We start from the raw sequence: 13,205 nt of genomic DNA on the forward strand, positions 1-13,205 counted from the left end.
TGTACTGTAAAACAACACTGTATTCAACTTTATGGAAGAAGGAAAAATGTGGAAGAAAGAGAAACACCATTTTCTCATTTCCTCATAATGAGAATAACCTGCTCACCACAGAGTGTCTACTTCATGATCCCCCGTCTAATGAGATTTGTTATTTCTGACCTTGTAACTGACATCAACTCTTGTCCTGTAAAGACCACCAAGATTTTTGGTTCTCTCCATCACTTATTAACTGCAGCCGATATGTATCTGCAGCATAGAAGCACTGATGACAGAGGAGCGTAAATGTTTTTGTCCTCAGTATCAATATATATAACCCAAAACGGAAACCACAAGATGTACTTTAACTACTCGGTAGTATTTGTCCTCCCTGTCAAGAGGGTTAGCTCAGAGTGTATCATTCAAGTTCAAGAGGGATCACATACTTTGAGTTCCATGCTTGAGCAATATCCTTATCTTCTGTTTTCTTGTTCTGGTTTTATCTTGTGGTTCATGGCAGGGGTCATCCTTAATTTATCCTTATTGTTATTACATTAGGCTAGGGCATCCATTACTACATGACTACATCAGCTTAACTTTACATTTGAAGAACCATTTCTTCTCAAGCTACCTGATACTGCATATTGTGGCTTCTCAGCACACCACTGAGTCTTAGGGCGCACTCACACTGTCCGTTCGTACCGTGCCCCGGGCTTTAGGGTACTTGTCCCCCCCTCTCTCTTCCCCCGCGCCCCAGGCCCGTTTGTACTCACACTACCTGGGCCTCTGCGAATGCTTCTTGCTGTCCATACGTCATCACGCCGTAACACGTCACACGCATTGATTTACGTCATCGCGATGTGTTGCTTTGTTTACAAATCTTTCCGTAGACCTCAGAGTTTTTGTGCGTCTTGTCGACTGTTTTTTAATCTTTTCATCGACCAAATCTGCAGTAAACACTCCACCTCCACATCACACCAACGTGAACCTTTCGCCACCGTTGTTTTAAATGTCCGTGCATGGTCCCTCCTTCTTTTTTCTATGTCCCAACAGGCGCACAGAAAATGACGTCAGAGCCGTTGTAGGCCTTGTGCTCCTACACGTGCACACGCTCGTGCCTGTACATGTGAAAAAAGTGCTTTACAAAAGCCCACCTCTCCCAAACGGTCCGTGTCCGGCAAGTGTACCGAGCCTAGGCGGAGTACAGTTGCACTCACACTGGTCAAACAAACTAGACTTTAGCCGTGAGACGTGCTGGGGCACGGCACGGATGGACAGTGCGACTGAGGCATATACACATTTGACAGTTACAGTGTATATTGTGCATGGCTTAAATATAATCTATTATTGTGTTAAAGAGATCTAAAAAAAGTGAGTCTGTACTTGTACTTGAGCTGCTTTGAGCCAAATTCTAACATCAGCATGCTTGATCACAAAGACAATGCTTACTATACATGCAGATGCTTAGCAGGTATAATGCTTTATCATGTTCAGAATATGGTTTTGCATGTTAACATACAAATAGTAATTGCCACAATGCAAAGTACAGCTGAGGGTGATGGGAATGGAATTAGATTTACAGGTATTCGGTCATAAACTAGATAATAAGCTGCCTGCAAAAGGACATAGATAAGGGCTACATCATGTTATTATTCTCAAAATGCATCTCAATGTGGTTGCTGGGGAAAGATTTCTCTGCACAATCTCATAAGGAACGGCCATCTTGCCCCGGCAGGCTAATGAATAATAAAGCTAGCGTTAAGTCTTTGTCCCGAAACTCCAGTCCATAGTGTTTCAGAGGTAGAAATGAAACCGACCTCTTGTGTTAGCAGGCTGTTGGTTTGAACTGATAATGGCGCTCTGACTCAGGCTGCAGTTTCTCAGCCTGTTGTGTGCACTAAGTGGTTAGCTGCAGAACCACTTAGCCCACACACTTAAAGCTGCTAATGTTATCGCTGATTGTTTTTCCACCTAACAAAAAAGATAAGACGTCGGCCTGCGGTTTGTGCTGCCTTCCTGGATTTCTTACAAGGCTAGCCAGACGCAAGGCATCACTGGTTCTTTAATAGTTTGTACAGTTTGAAGGTAGAATTTCGTTAAATGTATTCAAATGTGACAGAATATAATTGTGTTTTGAAAGTAACCATGAAATAGTATTAAACGTTGGCACTGGTGGGACTTTGCTCTGCTAAGTTTTAAGTTCATAACTATTCTTACAAGTATTCTTCTTGTTTATTGAGATTTAAATTAAATTATAATCGTATTTCTCCGTCTCTGCCACCCTCCAGCTATTAGATGTCTATGAAAGACAGAAATCTGTGTGAACGCTTATATTCAATATCGTTCCTCTGAGGATGCTGTAGTTCCCACTCAATTGTCCCGACACTCTGCTGCAGCCTGAGATAATATTGCTTTACACAGGTACAATCTGATCAGATAAAATTTACCTGATCCTAACTGTATCTCCTGTGCCTCGGGAAGAGGAAGAAGGACAGCTGGCTGGTGATAAGATGTCACACTGATCTGATCTATGGCTTTTTCCCTCTGAAACAAAACCTTATCCAGTAACAATGAAATATTTAACACCTTGTGCTTTTACCTCATGCCTACATTATGTGCAGATCAGACATAATGTGTTAATTATGGAACAAGAGCGGCCTATCACATATGCAACTGGAGCTTGATACTAATCTACAATGGTAATGTGCTCTATCCTTTTTATGACATTATAAGTGATAATATTTCAATAGGATGCCAAGTCCAAGGATATACTAGGGACATGCTTTTATAATCCCTCCATGTTGTTGTCCATTCAGCAGGGACAAACCACGTCACATCTGCTGCCTGTTGTCTCCAGGAAACCGACACTCAGAGCTCTGCTATGATCTCCTGAGTGCGACACGTAGGTGACGTCAGGGGAGCTAGATCACTGCCACTGCAACAACAAAAACAGCTCCAATAACAGTCAGCTCCCTTAGTGAGGAGACGGCCTGACGTCAGCGGGAACAGGGTATTTTTTTTTGTTTTCTTTTAAATATTAACGAAAAATGTCACAGCATAGTATTTCAGTGAGGAGACTGACACAAATGTCATTTTGGCTCATTAAGAAGAGTTCTACTGGATACTGAAGCGTGCTGAAATCCTTTAAATCATTAGGGTTTGGCTTTGATCAAAAACCAACTCAGGGCTGAGAAAAAGGCGCAGACTTCCGCACGCTCAATCAATTTCATAAACGTTCAAACAAGCTGACGCGGCAGGCGAAGCCTCTTTCAAACTCCTAGGAATGTTTCAAAGGGAAAATATTTGAAATATTTCCGAGTCGCACATTGCTGCAGTGACATGTAGCTTACGCACATGGGAGCTAAGAGAAACTCAGTGGACCGTGACCTCACTGGCGTCTTGAGGGTGACAGCTAGAACTGTGCTGTTGGCTTTTTCTCATACTCAGCTGAGATGCATACCTCCGATTTAATCTGCTGGATTAATGGGATACTAATTACTCGTCTACATGTCAGGAAGAACTGTCAGTAGAGCTGGCGTGGTGCCGCAAACATTTCATTTTAAAGAAGAGGGCTGCCAAGTATGGACTCCTTGTGACATAATAATGGAAATAAACCTAGATGTTGTGTATAATGATTATTAAAATTATAAGACTATTTTAGGTCTGCAATATTTGAGAAAACTGCTGTGATAGAAACACATGAACACACAATAAAATAGATTTTTTTTTTCTTCTTTTTTTGGGATTGACCGGCTTATCGAATGTCAATAAACGCCTGGCGGGGTGAGGATTTGTTTGTTTGACGCGTGAAAAGCATGGCAAACACGATCGCCGCAGCACTTAAAGGGAAAGAAAATCATAAAGCATGACACAGAGCTACCCGCTCGCACTGTGATAACTGTCACTATCAAACCATACAGGGAATTGAACAAACATGGTACAACAAGGATACAGCTAATCTATCTCCATTTGTGAACATGCAGTTGTGCTGTGTGGAGATAATAGCTGCTATAAAGAAACAAGATTATGGGTCTGGAGCCGCGTTAGCAGCTCTGAGACTGTATTCAGAAACAGGGATGATTATAGATGAATTCTAAAATGACAACTGTAAATGGTCTATAAAGGTGGATGACATGACAGCCCCCCGGAAGAGACCGTCTATCCATGCAATAGTTGTTGAGGTACTTCACTCATAACTGCGGATATCAACCTCGCATCGTCACTGGAGGAAAATTCAGCAGGTTACCAAAATCAGCAGTCCCGAACAAAATCCCACAGCAATCCATTAGACGGTTGTTGAAGCATTTCAGCCGCAGGATTAATTTGACTCACACATACAGGAACTTTGTCCTGCACTGAAGCTCAATAAAACCTCCTCAAACACAGGAACTCACACACTTTCTGCCCGCTGTTCAATGCAACCCTTTATCTGGCAGGACAGTATGTGCTATGGGCCTGACACTACGTTGTACGTGTTGAAGGTGCACCATAACACTTTACTACGGGTGTTACAATAACAGCCTTTATAGCACAGCAGTGTGCTGTGGCTCGCCTACACAAAGCCAAGCATTGAAATCTGGACCTCATTCAGCAGTGAGAGTTGCTTCTGTTGAGCTGTGACCTGAGAGGGTGGAGACGCCACTTCCTCCTAATGGAGGTGTGCGTGCGTGTGTGTGTGTGTGCCTGTGCGTGTGCATGTGCGTGTGCGTGTTAGTGTGTGTGCGTGTGTGTGTGTAAGAAGGAGAGACCGTAATGATTCACATGCCTAGGTTTCAGACCGGCCCTCAATCAGCCTCTATGAGCGAGTGGAGGCGAAGGTTTTGGAGCGAGCCCCTCCCCCCTCTGAAACTGGTGACACAGCAAAACAAGCAGACACTCTGCTTACAAGAAATCTGGCAACGCTTCAGTAACTAGCCCACCCAGGCTTCCACACACAGGCACACACACACACACACACACACACATATGGGAGAATAAGGGTGAAAGAAAGAGAAAGAGAGAGAGGGATATGGAGGATTGACGGGGGAAAGGAAGACAGATGGAAGAAATGAACGTCGAGAAAAATAGAGTGCTACTATGTTAAAAAAAAAAACAATAACTCAAACACACCTGCACACCCTGCACTCTAACATGCTTCCAAATGGAAAATGTGTGTTTATTCAATTCAAACACTGGTGCACTCCTTCCAGTAAGAAGCCAGGAAACAAATGGGTATTTTCTCCCCCATGTTCACCGGGCTTTCAGAGGGTCATTGGGTGAGCAGGCTGTGTAATGCCTGGCTTCCCCAGGGGACTAAAACCCTCCTGGCTTGTGTTTCACCTGCGACACAAGGCTCGCCAGTCAACCATCGCACAGAGGGAGGGCCAGGGGCTGAGCGACAGCAGGGATGGCTAGAGGGGAAAGACTATACGGTGCTAATTCTGGTGAGAATAACAGAATTGGGTCTAAATATGGGATACTGCTCCTCAGAGTTCATGCATTCACCCATCCACACCCAGAAAATATACAAACAAACCTCTGCTGCTAGACCACCAACACATCAGACTCTTACAGACTGGAGCAAAACACAGAGTACATGTACACTTACATATAGAGGCACCTCTCTTCTGTTCACCTCCATTTTCTCTCCATCCAACAGATACCTAGGGAGGAAATAGTATTGTTATTACAAGGTCAGGGCAATGAAAAACACAACTTTTCAATCTTTATAGATCATTCACTGCATTGCTTTCATTGAAATTGTTTTTACAGAATAAAGTTACAAGAGGTAAAAATGTACGCTGAAGCCAGTAAACTGAGATCATCCTCTGGTGAAAGATGTTTACACTCTCTGATGCTCTGCTTACTAGTCCAGTCATTTTATGAAAAAAGGTTGAACAAATTGCAACAGAAGCAAACTCGACTGATTTTGTATCATCAATGTGTCCTGAGTGGGGAAAACGAGTCTCAATGGGGGAAAATTTCTAAAAAAGACCCAAAAATACCCTATGCATTCATTCATTCATTCATCTTCAACCCCTTGTCCCTGTCGGGGTCGCAGGGGGCTGGAGCTGATCCCAGCTCACATCGGGCGTGAGGCGGGGTACACCCTGGGCAGGACGCCGGTCTATCACAGGACACATAGAGACGAACAGAGACAGACAACCATTCACACCTACGGGCAATTTTTAGAGTCATCAATGAATCTAACATGTGCATGTCTTTGGACTGTGGGAGGAAACCGGAGAACCCGGAGAAAACCCACAACTAGTCATTATTGTTCTCACATGAATAGGGGGGAAAAAATGTCCTTCAGATATCACCGTGAAAATTACTGAGTTGATTATTTACAAACAAAAAAATGTATTAATATAAGTTTTTTTAATGGTTTGTTCACACGGGCAAACGGGGCATAATCTAATAACATATGTGCTGATATTCCTAAATACCAAAATGGATCTAAACATTGGGTATAGTCAGGTGGAAATGGCTTGTTGAATCTTGTTGACATATAACGGAAAAGTACTTAATGTTAAGGTCTGAATGGAACCCATTTAGTCCACAAATGAGCATTAATAAATGAAGCAGGAAGAAGGAGTTTAAACCAGGGACTTGGGTCACTGCTGACTGGATTTCACTCCTGGAGATGACTGAGAACTATAAATGTTCTTATCTCAGACTCACCCCCCAGGAAACAGTTCCATGGACCCAGCCCCAAACCCCATCTTTGCAATAATCATGAATAAAGGCTGCTTTAGAGTCCTTCTTCCTGCCTCCATTCATTAATGCTCATAAATGGGTAGACTAAATGGGTTCTATTCAGACCCTAACCCCAAGTCTTTTACTGTTATATGTCAACAAGACATTTTCACCTGGCTATACTCAATGTTTAGATCTGGTTTAGATCCATTTTGGTATTCATGAAAATTAGCGCATACGTTATTAGATTAGGCCCCATTTGCACATGAGAACAAGCCATTTCCAAAAACTTGTAATACATTTTTTGTTTGTCTTGATGTAAGTAATCAACCTAGTCATTTTCATGGTGATATCTGTTTGTTTGCTTTTCCCCCTATTCACGTGAGAAAATAAAGAAGAGGCGAATGCATAGGGTTTATTTGGGTTTTTTCCCCTATTGGGATTCGTAGGGGCTTTTTTTCCCTGACTCAGGACGTATTGAGGATACAAAATCAGTTGAGTTTGCTTCTGTTGCAGTTTGACCCCTATTTTGGCTTGAAATGACTGGACTATTACAGCCTTTAGGTGACTGAGATAACCGCCTGTATGGGAGACGCTGCAATAACTACAGGACAGTGTCTTGTGGCAGGACGCAGCAGTGGAGGACAGGGTAACTGTATCATCAGCACACACCGGATCTGCTGTGACCTCACTCTCAGCTGTGAATAGTGCATGACTTCAAAGCTGCACAGTGGTGTCAGCTCTGCTGGCTGCACTTTGTCTAGACACTCATTTGCAGGAGCTGGTGCCGCTCAAGACGAGCAATAACAGTTTTAATTCTGCGGCTCACAGGAAGTGATCTGGAGGGAGTTTCTGCTCCATCATTCTCTCTTCTCCTTTAGGTCCCAATTAGGTGTGCACATAATAATTATGTTTAAGGGATGCACCGATTGTTCACCGTCATTGGAAAATAAGATGACATCCACAGACAGCCGTAGTCGATACTTTGTCTGTTGTGTTGCAGCAATTTAACACTAAATGTTGTGTTGCAGCAATTTTGCGCGGGCTAAATGTTGAAAAAGTTGAAAAATAGGGATGCATCTATTTATCAGCTGAACATTGGTATCGGATGATATTTTGCTTTGTTGACTACAATGGGTTTATTGGCACAAAAGATTCACTGATTGCAGGGGCCTATGTTTTCATACTATACATATGTTTGTTTATTCATCCATCCATCTTCAACCGCTTGTCCCTATCAGGGTCACGGGGGGGCTGGAGCCGATCCCAGCTGACACCGGGCGTGAGGCGGGGTACACCCTGGACAGTTTATCGCAGGGCACATAGAGATGTACAGAGGCAGACAACCATTCACACCTACGGGCAATTTTTAGATTCATCAATTAAGTTTTGGAGATAATTCAACTGATGGCAAAAACCTCCTGAACGATGAACAATGAAGTCATCCGAACTGGGGGAAGCTGACTTTTGTTATTGTTTTGATTGAGAGACCCATAGGGGCATAAAAAAACGATAATATTGCGCAATTAGTCAACTAATCGCTTGAACTCTAATCCCAGCATTTCAAAAATAACCGCCAACTCCACAAACGAAATAAAACCTCACTGACACTTCTACCTACCACAACTCTAAGGGCATAAGACACTATCTGGGTTAAACTGCATAAAATCTTATTAGAATAAAACCCACTGTCTTCACAACAGCTCAAGTAACATTATACTGGGTTTAGCTTACACTAATACTATATCACAGGGGTGCTCAACACGTCGATCGCGATCTACCGGTCGATCGCAAAGGTAGTATTGGTCGATCGCGTGACATTCAAAAAATTTACATCAGCCTATCATCCATCCCGTCTTTTGATTGATATACAGGGCAGCCAGTCAGATGACATGTGAATTTCGTCGTCTGACACTTAGGTCACTGCGCATGAGCAAACACCTGCGCTAAGTGCTAACTAACTTGCTTGTCAGCGAGTTACCGCCAGTTTTCAGCCTTTCTATGGTTTTTTCTCTTAAACCTAAGAAAGGGTATAAAATGAGTGGGGGAGCTGGACTGAGTAAGAAGAAAACAACATTTACTATACATTGTATTTTTGTAGTAGGTAGATCATTTGGACTCGATCATTTTAGAAGTAGCTCGCATGCTGAAAAAGTGTGAGCACCCCTGCGTTATTGTGTTTAAAGGACATGGTATCAATAGAAGTGCAACGCCACAGGCCTGGGCGTCCATCTCCTGTGTTTAATCCAGCTCATATCAATGGGGCTTACACTATTGTGATGTGGAACTAGAGAAGGTTTACGTGTCTTATTGCAGAATAAACATTGTCCTAAGGTGGCAGGTTGTGCCTCACAATGTCAACAAACGTGAATATTATGATATGCTCGTGCATGCAGCGTTTAAAGACATGATCTGAAGCCACACGTATAGAGAACTCGATGCATTTTGAGTTGAGCTTCTTAAGATAAAACATCAATGGGTCAAAATGAGACACACTTGTGACGATGAAGCTTACGTACATATATGCAGTTTTACTCGTCTGCACAGAATGTGTGTCAGTTATTGTCCTCAGGCTGACTTCAGCCTCTGACATGTTCAATGTGAATAAGAAACCTGACCTGGCTGGTGGCCACACACTCCAGCACAGAGCGTGAGAAAAGAGATTACATATAACAAAAGAACCAATGCTGTCACAAAGCGTTTGGGGAAACTCATTTAGACATCTTTGTATGTGATGCAAATATTTTCAGACGTAAGCAAGTTGATCCTGTTGTCCTCAACATTTTTTTCGTGTGATGCGTGATTGACTAATCTAATTCGTCTCACATGACAAGCTGCGATCATATTACACGCTGTATAAAAAGGGGTGCTTTGCTGCTTTTTCAGCCCCTTTGGTAATTACACTTTAAAGGAATAGTTCTGAGTTTTTTCCAAGTGGGGTTGTATGAGGTACTTATCCATAGTGAGTGCATTTCCGACTGTAGATGGCGGTCGACACGCCCCCAGTTTGGAGAACCAAGCAGGACGACAGGTACAGCGATGTACGCCTGTGGACTAAATTTCAGTTGAGCCACCAGACTCCATTGATGAAAACAGTGATTATACTTCGCAGATCACGAGTTGCTGGTCTCCCGCTGACTTGATCGGTTTGATTGATTTTGATTTTGCTAGTTCCTAAATCTTTTAAAACACCAACAAACTAACTGATCAAGTCAGTGGTAAGCCAGCAGCTCCTGTGTTCTGCACAGTAAAATGACTGTTTTTCTCAATGGAGTCTGGTGGCTTTGACGAGAACATAAAACGCCTTCAGTTCTCCCCTGTGTAAATTGAAACAGGGTTGTCTGACAGCAAGGTAAAGTGTAGAAAATATTCATAATATAGCGTACATTTAAGTGGATATTGCTGATGACTGCTGCCCCTGTCTACAGCGGTACATTGCTAAGCTTCCATGCCTGTCCCGCCTGCTTCTTCCGAATGGGGGGTGTGCCGACCCCCGTCTACTGAAGAAAATACACTGACTATGGATAAGTCACTCATACAACCCTACTTTTACACATCTGAACTATCCCTTTAAGGTGCTATGTTATCATTTGTTATGTGGAGATATGGGTGGTACCAGTATTACTCATCATTTTCAAGAAGAAGATGCTCGATGCAGTGATGAAAACTGATGCCACAATAAGCACCAAACTCACATAGTGGCATCATAGTGATAAAAAAGTGGTAAGAGCTTCTTTCAGACCACAAATATGAGCGGTCACATGTGAAGTTAAGGCTTGTGTCTAACTGAGTGTAAACCCTAAACTGCAGCCTCCTCTTCTCCACCTCTTTAATGGAAAGTAATGTAAAATACAACCTCCAAGTCCCATGCAAAGAAGTGAGACCGAGCTTCAGGTGATTAAACACACCATCAGCACTCACACATCCTTCAGGAACAATACATGACCTCTGCAGCTTTCACAGGGAAAGGGAAGGGAAACTCCTGACAGTGAGACACGGTCAGTGAACGCATCAGAGCAGAAAGTACACAGGTCTGAGTCTGCAGACCTGCAGGACCACAGGACAAGGACGCAGTGTGAAAGAGTTTGGATCTGCAACGTTATGAGCGCCACGCGTGTCTTTTACGGTTTACCTGTGAACGCACCAGCACTCGGTCGTGTTTAATGCAATAACACGACAGATTCCATAACAATATAATCATAATATAATGTAATATTTCTTCGTTTCATCGGGTTCTTTAGATGAAGATGAAGCAGCTTGCCATTACCTGCTGTCGCCTCTCAGCTTTCGCTCCGATCTCGACCCAAATCGCACCGGTGTCTCCTTTAAATAAAGTTTAAATAAAGTTTTTTTCAGTCACTTGATGCTTCGCTTAACAAGCAGCTTTGACACATTTATGCCGCACAAGTGTTCTCGGTCTGGGATCCATGGGTCTCCTCTGCACTCCGGTGGAGAGTCGGGCTGGAGTTTGTTTGCAGGTGTCGCCAGAGTTGTGTGTCTCCTCTCTGCAGCTTTCTCCTCTGGTCCGGCCCCCTCTCTCTCTCTCTCACTCACACACACACACACACACACACACACACACACACACACAGACACACACACACACACACACACACACACACACACACACACACACACACACACAAGCAGACACATTCCCATTCCCACTCTAAATTCCCCGAATATAGTAAAAAATAGTGTGATTTCATGTTTATTATGGTATTTGCATGGGTTTTATTTATAGTATAATCTTAAATGTATACAGGGGTCAGTTGTAATTTTTCATTTCCTCCAATCAGAGACGAGCTGGAGTGACGTCACTTTTACCTATGCTCAGTTGTACCGTGTTGGCTCAAATATAAATGCATCTGTGACGTTACCTTATGGAAATGAATTTGGTGCAAAACTATCTGTGTACTTCATGTTCTGTACCTCAGTGCAAATCAGAATCAGGAATACTTTAATAATACCAGGGGGAATATTTTCCAGCTACACAAACAACATATTTAACAACATAACAATATTATACAGATAACATACATATATATAACAAATTTACAATAGTAATATATACAGATCACAAGTACTGTAATAATGTGCAACGAACGGATTGTTTATGATTGAGTCTGTATTGCAGAAGAAGAAGAAGAAGAAGAAGAAGGGGAAATTACATTTTTTTTTTACTCTTATTATTATTAATCATGTTACACACACACAGGCCCGAAATACACACACATGCAGACAGGACCTAAAGTATTTACATGCAATTAAGGGAGAGATGTTAGAGCGAGGGGGCTGCCAGTGACCAGCACCCCGAGCAGTTGGGGGTTCGGTGCCTTGCTCAACAGCACCTCGGCAGTGCCCAGGACATGAACTGGCACCTCTCCAGCCACCAGTCCACGCTCCATTCATGGTCCACACTCGAACAAAATAAATACTTTTATGTTGTTTTCTTATTTTTATAAATTAAACTCTATATGAAGCAAAACTGAAAGGCTGCCTACTCTGCTAAACATAAACAGCCACATAAATAATAATAATAATAATCTAATCATAGTTTTATAACACTCTGCTTTTTGTTATTGTCGACTCTGAGTTCATTTAGCTGATAATAAAAATCTTAATGCCGGACTTCTACAAGTATGCTTACACTGTGATGTAAATACTTTTTAAAGCAACATGTCAGAGTACCTCTTCCATCACTCTGGACTCAGGACATGTTTGACTCAGACATGCTACCACTACTGTCTCTTTTGTAAACAGGGTTATGCAAGAGCTCTTCTGTGCATGTATGCTGTCTCAGTTTTTGTCACAGTGTCACAGTGTTGTGTTTATTAAAGGGGTACTCCAGCAATTTAGTGTTGCTCATCCCAAAAGTTAAGAAAATAAAGAAGACATTCTTCCCCTTAGCCTACAAAGGAGGTTTTTAATTAATTAGCAATAAAACGCACCATTGATCAATTCAATTCACTCAAAGGTGTTTCTGCCACAGGCTCTATAATGGCTAATAGATATGTTCACTGTTTTAACATTTAGTTTTACGCCATAAGCTCACTTTAACTATTTAACTATTACCCTTTGTATCACTATGATGTCATTGTGACTGTGGTAAGCACAGCAGTCAGTAGTAAACTTGTTTTCACAACTCACTACATAAGAGGTTTTTCTAAGTATATCTCAGATTTACTTTAAGACTTCACACAATTATCATTACAAAGCAAAGTTTTTAGTTCGGTAACGTATAAATGACTTGTGCGTTGAGTGGGAAAGCACAGCGCTGTCAAATCAGTGTTCAATCTGCATGAAATACTTCCTAATGCTCTTCTGTTGGATACAAATCTCCCAGGTCTTCCAGTTGGATTGAAACCATAATCACGCACACAGGCGTATGACAGTAACAGGAAGTGAGAGGAAGACTTTCCCACCCTTCCTGCTCCCAGACTTCTCCCACTGACTGATAATGAGGAACAGATTAAATGTGTGTAATGAGGTCGCAGCTGAGAGTCCACAACAACGCAGTTTTACTTCTAACGCAGTCAAGAGTCTGAGTT

At 42.4% G+C, this 13,205-nt stretch overlaps 1 protein-coding gene across 1 annotated transcript in view; it reads right to left on the minus strand.

Annotated features, from left to right (window-relative positions):
* arhgef28a (Rho guanine nucleotide exchange factor (GEF) 28a) overlaps positions 1-5,614 on the minus strand; it is a 41,412-nt gene extending 35,798 nt beyond the window's left edge. The window contains exon 1 of the mRNA XM_083930158.1: positions 5,564-5,614. Coding sequence (XP_083786284.1) covers positions 5,564-5,596 — 33 coding nt within the window. The 5' untranslated portion in view covers positions 5,597-5,614. The remainder of the gene's footprint in view (positions 1-5,563) is intronic.
* Positions 5,615-13,205: the final 7,591 nt, after the last annotated feature.

This window comes from Echiichthys vipera, assembly GCF_963691815.1.
Source record: "Echiichthys vipera genome assembly, chromosome: 16".
NCBI classification, from domain to species: Eukaryota; Metazoa; Chordata; class Actinopteri; order Perciformes; family Trachinidae; genus Echiichthys; species Echiichthys vipera.